Raw genomic sequence first — 7677 nt, 5'->3', positions numbered from 1 at the left:
AGGCTGGGACACGTTTGCTCCGTGGGGACCTTGTCGTCCTACCCACAGTGGTGGCGATGCTTCTCCTTTGTGCAAGCGCTGGCTCAGCAGTACCCACTGCCAGCTCCCGGAGTGGTGAGTATGGAGTGGGTGGGGGACACTGGCTGGGCACCAAGGCACAGAGCAGGAAAATGTCTCCCTAGCTCAGCACTGACTCTCAGGTCAGCATGCACCCAGGCTGATGCACAATGCAAGAACTCCTTACACACACAAACCCCTGGGCCGTGGCTTGTAAGGTAAGCAGCCTGACACCTGTCAAGCTGTCCTCACCCACTTGGTGGCTCTGTGCTGAAACCAAGGGGTTTCTGCCCAGATGCCATAACTTGGCAGGATTGCTCTGCGGTGCTTGTGTCTTTTTACACTTCAGTTCTAGGAGAGATCCTCCCAGCAATTTTTTTTTTTTTAAGCTCTTGTTGGATTAGGAGTATTCCCTTCCTCCTTGCAAGGGAAGGTTACACTCCCTGCAAGACCTGTGTGCCTGAGAAAAACAGAATTTCATGGGCTGAATTGGAATAACCCACAGAAAATTGTCCCTCATCAGACACAAACCAAGAAAAACAAATTAGACAGCAAATTAGTTTGGCAAGTAAGTAATGACAAATCAGTCCTGCTAACAGATAAACTGCAACAAGTAGGGGGAAGAGATCCCTATGAGATCAAGGTAGAACTTAGCCTTCTTTTGCAATGCCATGACCTCCAGGGAAAACATAAATTTTCATTACATATTCTCATCCAGTGGAGCATTTTGGACACTTCTGATCCTTGCAAGAGCTGCAGCTCAATATATCAAGGGCCTTGTGTGAGGGCCAGATATACTTGGAGGACATCACTGGCATCTGGAAGATTTTCCCCTCTTTTCTTGGCCAGATGCATTAGAAGGCTCCAAATGAAATAGCAAGTCATGAGAAATACATCCTAGGGCTTTTATCAGGGCCACTGTCTTAGAGACCTTCGGTTACCCTGTGGATGAGCCAGGGGAAAAGCCACTCAACACTGTGGAGTAGACCACAGATAAAACTAGCCCTTTTCGTCCTGAGTCCTCACTCCTTTACAGGAGCTCCTTGTTGCCCTGATAGACTCCTGATCCTTCTCAGGATGGATCAGGAGGATCCTTCCTCCCTGACATCCTCCTATGATCCTTCTCTCTCCCACCCCACCCTGTGTTTGCCACCACTGCTGTCGCAGGGTTCCCCACAGACTGCAGCCATCTCCGCAAGACCAGCCTCAGTGGGGTGTATGTCATCCAGCCGGCAGGGTCTCCCCCACGTGTGGTGTGGTGTGACATGGACACCGAAGGCAAGGGCTGGACTGTTGTCCAGAGAAACTCTCATGACACTGAGATCACGTGGAAGCAATCCTGGACCACCTACAAGTATGGCTTCGGGAACGTGCAGGGCGATCACTGGTTGGGCACCGAGTACCTGCACCTGCTGACACAGCAGGGCACCTACAAGGTCCGCTTCATCGTGCGGAATAAAGCCAACGTCACCCATTACGCCGAGTACGACATCTTCAGGGTGGAGAGCGAGGCCAACGGATACCCACTGAGGCTGGGCCGGTTTTCTGGTGATGGGGATGACTATCTGACCAGCTATCACCCCAAGAAGGGGGGCATACACGACAACATGAAGTTCAGCACGACTGACAGGGACCAGGACCAGTACAGTGGGAACTGCGCCAACAGCTATGGGGGCTGGTGGTATGACAGGTGCCAGAACATCCTGCTCAATGCCAAAAACCACATCCTTTGGCCAGGATTCTGTGATAATGGTGACTGCACATCGTCCCTCATCCTGGTCAAACCCACAGACGTGTGCTGACCGTGCTGCAGCGCCCAGCCCCCTGGGAGTTTGTGCGAGTGCCTCTGTCCCCAGCTCAGTGCCCCGTTCCCATTCCTGCCAACAGCCCTGTGCCAGCCCCAGTGCACGTCCTGCGCTGCCTGCAGCTCCCGCGCCATCACCAGCTGAAACACAGCGGCTCTGGGGCTCAGGAGCAATTGCCTGGAGCCCCGGGCACGTGGGCAGCTTTGCCCAGTGGCTGGCACTGGGACGCAGGCACTGGTTTGGGGTGGGTGCGCCCACTTCTGTCCTGGGGAGGGAGAAACAGTGCAAATTCCCTTCCCTGTGCAATTGGTGTATCCCTGCTTTGCTCAGGCCCTGCTCCCTCCCCGGACCCCATACGCCCCACAGCTCTGCTGCCCATGGTGGGAGAAATCAGCTGCAATAAACCCTGGAGACAGACTTTGCTGCCTTGTGTCTACCTGCCGCTGAGACACTGCACATAAGCGTGGGGTGATCACTCTGTTCAGTCTCCGGGGTGGTGGACCTGGGGGGGGGAAGTAGGTGTATTATGCAGGTCCTCTCCTGGGCAAGGAGACACACCTGCCCAAGGGATGCCAGATCTCCCCAAGACATGCAGAGCTCACCTCCCCCAGGACTGGTGTGGTGGTTGCTGGGTTCAAGATGATTTGCTCAGGCAGTGCTGGGGCAGGTCAGCTGTGGAGCTGATTCTGCTCCCAGATTGAGCTGGTGCAGAACTGGTGTAGCATGCAGGGGTTTTGTGCTGATTTTTCTTTTTTTTCTGAAATATTTCAATGTTCCACAGTGAAAGGCCTGACACTGATTCTCCCCGCTGCTGATTGTCCCCAGCATCAGCCTGTAACATGAGCTTTTCTCCCTTTGGTATGGTTGCTGTACACAGACAAGTACAGCTGTTGCACCTAATTCTGTCTGTGGTTTGGTTCTCAGGTCTCTGGATGCAATATTGCTTCCAATGGCTTGTTCCAGCCACTGTGCACTGAACTGTGGCTGTAAGGCTATGATTAGCCAACAGGGCCAGCAAAGCTTAGTATCTTGCAAAACCCTCACCCATATTTTGCCCCTGTCCATGGCTGGTTGGTTGCTCTGTGCTGGGAAAGGGAAGAAACCACCACAGATTGGAGTGTGGAGATGGTGGTGGACTCCCTGAGGGCATGAGAGATGCAGGTAAGTCAGTCCCATCGTACCCTGCTGCAGCGGGAGAATGTGGCTATGGATCCCCTTTGTGATGAAGGAAAGTTTGAACTTAGGGCTTGAAAGAAGCCACGGTTCCTCTCCTCTGTCTTTGGAAGAAAAGCTGAGCTCGAGGAAGGCTTGTGGCTGTGAATCCTGAACAACTTGGGACTCTCAGGCCAAGATCTGTGACTGAGGTCCCAGGGCACCCTGCAGAGCTATGGCAGTGCCGTGTTCCTGAAGAGGCTGCAGAGGCAGCCTTGGCTGCCCTGGAGGCATCTGCGGGCCTGCAGCCCTAATGCATGGGGAGATGAATGTATGAAGGTGCTGCTGGTTGAAAAAGGCTTCCCAGTTTGAGCTGACTTGAGAGTAGCATTTCTGGATTGACAGGTATGTCTGCTGGTTTCAAAAGTCATTTGCACTCCAGCCTGGATGTATAACCTAACTGGAGGGGAGAGGCTTGGCAGAAAAGGGCTTGGGGTTCCTGGTAAACAGCAATTTGCCCAGGAGTCAGCAATGCACCCTTGCAGTGTTGAAAGTGAACTGCATCCTGGGCTGTATTAGCAAGAGTGCAGCCAGCAAGACATCATTCCCCTCTGCTCAGCACGGGGAGACCACATCACAGGTACCATGTCTGCTATTGAGCTATCCAGGGCACAGAGATATCACCACACTGGAGCAAGCCCATATGGACCCAAGCTGATCAAAGCCTCTTGAACTTCTGGGATCCCTGCCATGTCAGGCTGTCTCGGCTCTTAACTCTGCCCTGGATATCCCAAGCATGCAATGCCATGTGGCCTTGCAGTGCTGTTGTCCCTTTCTTCCCTGTCCACTCTTCCAGTTACCTCCCAAGGCCTTGGCCAGCATTCACAAGGTTAATAAGTCAGGATGATGCTGGCCTGGCCTGCTGTCTCTGGTTAGCTCCAGGTCACGGCTGGTAGGGTTGAACTGAGCTGATGCTTCCCTCTGACCCTCCGTGCTTGCTCTTGGCCATGTGGTACTGCATTCAGTTTTTGAAAGATCCCCACCTTGAAACCCAGCTCTCTTCCTGGAGTGAAAGTTTTGTCTTTAATTCCTCATTTGAGTCTTATGAAAAATTTTCCCTTTGAAAGTCTTTTCTTACTGCACCACAAGCCTCAGGTCTGCTCCTGGCAAGAAACTGGCAGCAGTTGTGAGAAGTTCCCAAACAAATGAAGGACATTTGTGCATGTCTGTGCATGTTCTGAAAGCAATTTTATTCTGGGGTATGGTGCAGGGGTACTACAGCAGGGGTATGGTGCGTACATGGCCTGCCTGGGCTTAGAGCAGCTTAGATCAGGTTAGCTAGTGATGACTGATATTTTTCTGCTGATGTCATCTATATCTGCAAAGCAAAAAGAGAATAAGACCTTGCTGGATCAGGAGGATTTTAGGTTTCTGAGCACAGTTTTCTCCCCAGAAGGAGCATGCTTGGAAACTGCAATGTTTATAAAGACTTGTTCTAATAATGATCCCTAAAAACTCACCACAAGTGAAAGGCCAGAGAGCTTTGCTACTTTTCAAGAGAAGAGGAAAAGAAAACAGCTCTTGATATACAGGAAAAACCCTATTCACCCCCAGCCCCCCAGCCAGCAAAGCAGGCCCCAGCAGGTCTGGCCATGTGCCCAGTGCAGACAGGAGGGGGAAAGAGTACTAATGGTACGGAGCTGGTTTGATGAGGACGGCAGAAGCTTTGCAGTTCCCATTGCACAGGCTGCCCCATGTTATGCCCCCCCTGACGTTCAGCCGTACAGAATAGCATGCTGAGTACCACCACCCGCCCCCATAGCTGGAGGCACAGTTCCCACTGTAAGTGTCCTGATCCCGATCTTTAGCAGAGAACTTCATGTTGTTGTGCACTTTCCTGGCATTGTCTGAGTCCATGGCATCCTCCGCTGTCCCTGTGTACATTCCCAGTCTCAGCCGGTAGCCGTGGGACTCATCTTCCACACTGAAGAGGTTGTAGTCTGCAAACTTGGTGTTGTTTGTGGCATCCCAGATGATAAACTTGACCTGGTAGACCTTCTGCTTGGAGATCTGATGGATGTACTCGGTGCCCAGCCAGTACTCGGTGTGCACGTTCCCAAAGCCGTACTTGTAGGTGCTCCAGGACTCGGCCCAGGTGATCTCTGTGCTCTGCCGGTTCCTCTGGATGACTGTCCAGCCCCCGTTTGTCACATTCATTTCACAGTACACCACGATGGGGTGCAGTCCTGTGGGCTGGATGACATAGACACCGCTGGGGTTGCCAGCAGGGATCTCGCTGCAGTCCTTGGGCCAACCTGGGGCAGGAGAGAGGGTGATTTAACAAAAGCCTGTGCAACAGGACAAGACCATGTTTCATCCTGTGGCAGGACAGAGGGACATCTGGCCAGAGTACCTGGGGGATACTCAGCTGTCCCAGCCCAGAAAGGTCAATGTGCTTGGCTGGAGGTGAGAGTGGGTTGGCCTCAGCCCTCTGTTCCTCTTCCATATGGGACACCTAGCAGGAGGCAGCCCCAGTGAATGGCCCCAGACCCACTCAGCTGTGCTGGTTTCAAACCAGGAGACTGATACGGACACTAGTGGGCTCCTCTGCCTCTCCTGAAAAAGTGGTTGTGTCACTAAAACAGGGTCATGTTGGGGAGGAAGGTGAAGAGGACCTTGCCCCTGCTTGCGAGTGAGGGGAACAGGAGAAAAATTACCCCTTCAAGCACACAGACACCCTTACCAGTCTGCACATTGCACGCACACATACACACACACACGAACACGCACAGCACTGCAGCCTGCATGGGATATGCCTCCTCACATCCACCATCCTCCATCCTGGAGCAGGGCCAGGGCTAGGGATGGTGTAGGGCCCTTCCCCACCCGCAGCGGGCCGTATATGAGCACACAACACTGGATCCCCCCTGTGCGGGCAGGTGTCGTCTCTCCATGTCTTCAGCTCGCTTGCTGCAGGACCTCCCACTTCAGTTAAGGTCATCCTGCTGGATGGGCAGAGCTCCTCTCACCAGCTAAGCAAAGCCTGGGGTTGATGCCACCTCTCCCCAGCCCACCTGCCTGTATACACTATGGAGGTGTTTTTTGGGATCTGAAGCATCATAGCACACCCTCTCCCACATGTCATTTTACCAAGCCTCCAACTGGCCCAGAACATGGGCTGGGGCTGTTCACCAGCCAGGGCTGACCCAGACCAAGGAACTGAAAGGTGTTGGTGAGAGCACCGTGATGCCCATGGGATTCTACATACTGGTTTTCTTCAGAGCACTCGCTGAAGCGTTGGAGGGAGATTTCTTGAAGATGTTTAGGGATTGTATATGCATGGAGTGGCCTGGGGCAGCCAAGACCAGCACACAAGCAAGGAGCAGAAGGCACTGGGCTGCTAGAAAGGGAAAAGATGGAGAAAAGATGAAATGTGACCCTCCCTCCAGAGAGGCGGGAAATCCCATGGCTCCAGCACTGCACAGTGTAACATGACCATGTGAGATGCAGGACTGCACCAAGCCTGCTGGGCAGCATCAGACTGGTCCATGCAAGCTGGAAAGCTTGCCAAAAGGCCTCAACTCTTTTGCCCAAGGGGTAGACAACCTTGTCTTTTCCCCTTGATCAGCTCCCGAAAAGTCATGCATGACAGTTTTGGGTGGAGGAAAGCACCCAACAACTGACTAGGCGAAGTTTCATTCCTGGCCCCTGAAGCAGGGGACTGGCTGTGACGAGCCAGAAGGCAGGGTACAAGCTGCTGGTGTTCGAAAGGGTGGCAGGTGAGCATGCCCTCAGAGGGCACCGATGCCACCACTCCCCACTGGTGTGCCCTTGCATGGACCCAGTGCATGGAGCCTCTCCTTATTGCTGCGATGCCCTACCTGTGCTCCTCCCGTTGTTAGCAAGGAGCGCCCCACTTCCCAGACCAGTACTCACCCATGGTGTCCATGCAGGAATGCCCTCTGGAGCGCAAAGCTATGGAGTGGCAGGTCTCACAGAGGCATTTGTAGTGCTCTCTGTAGTGGGCGGGGTGAGTGGGTCCTACCCTCCCCTCCCGGTTTCCTTTCTCCTGGAGGAGGAAATCAGGCTGGGTTTCCTTTGTGCCCTTAGAAAACACAAGCCAAGATGAAGGTCCTTGTGGTTCTAGGTGCATAGGTTCCTGAGCTGCAAAGAAAATAACCCACGTGCCAGCAAGAGTCCTTGGAATGGTCTCTTCTGTGGGTGCTTAGCTCCTTGGATGGAATTTCCCCTGGGAACAGCATATTTGGGAGCTTTGAAGAGTGCAGCTCAGTAAATAAACACTTGAATGCCAGTCACCAGCCAGTGTGGGGAGCAAACACTGGAGATGTCCCCGCCTCCCACCATTACAGCAGGGTGCTGCCAGGTCAGTTGGTTCTTGTTTAATGTGCTTTTGACAAGCCCAGCCTAGCTCTTGGTGGGGAAGTCAGAGCAGCCCCAAGACTCCCAGAGAGACTGACTATTGTGGGACAGTATTTGGAGTGGCTGGTGTTTTCTGGACTGCATGACAGCAGGCAGAGGGTTGTGGCAGAGGTGATCTCCATCTGGGGGAAGCAGGAGAGGTCTCTCTTCCCCAGTGGGCCACAGTTCTGATCTGCAAGGATGCAGCTGAATGGGCCTGCTGAAAGACACTGTCTAAAAGGTT

General features: G+C 53.3%; 2 protein-coding genes across 2 annotated transcripts; one reads left to right on the top strand and one right to left on the bottom strand.

Annotated features, from left to right (window-relative positions):
- LOC140660886 (fibrinogen-like protein 1-like protein) lies at window positions 1–1989 on the top strand. Its single transcript, XM_072882272.1, has 2 exons — window positions 1–114; window positions 1225–1989. The coding sequence occupies exons 1-2, from the start codon at window positions 57–59 to the stop codon at window positions 1857–1859; spliced, it is 693 nt and encodes a 230-aa protein (XP_072738373.1). The 5' UTR covers window positions 1–56; the 3' UTR covers window positions 1860–1989.
- A 2711-nt stretch (window positions 1990–4700) lies between these two features.
- LOC140661019 (fibrinogen-like protein 1-like protein) lies at window positions 4701–6409 on the bottom strand. The gene is made up of 2 exons (XM_072882601.1): window positions 6283–6409; window positions 4701–5329 (listed from the first exon to the last, which is right to left on the bottom strand). Exons 1-2 carry the CDS (start codon window positions 6353–6355, stop codon window positions 4701–4703), a joined length of 702 nt encoding a protein of 233 aa, XP_072738702.1. The 5' UTR covers window positions 6356–6409.
- Window positions 6410–7677: the final 1268 nt, after the last annotated feature.

Source organism: Ciconia boyciana, chromosome 17 (assembly GCF_034638445.1).
Source record: "Ciconia boyciana chromosome 17, ASM3463844v1, whole genome shotgun sequence".
Taxonomy (NCBI): domain Eukaryota; kingdom Metazoa; phylum Chordata; class Aves; order Ciconiiformes; family Ciconiidae; genus Ciconia; species Ciconia boyciana.
Note: the sequence above shows the minus strand (reverse complement) of the source record. Positions and strands in the feature narration are given on the sequence as shown.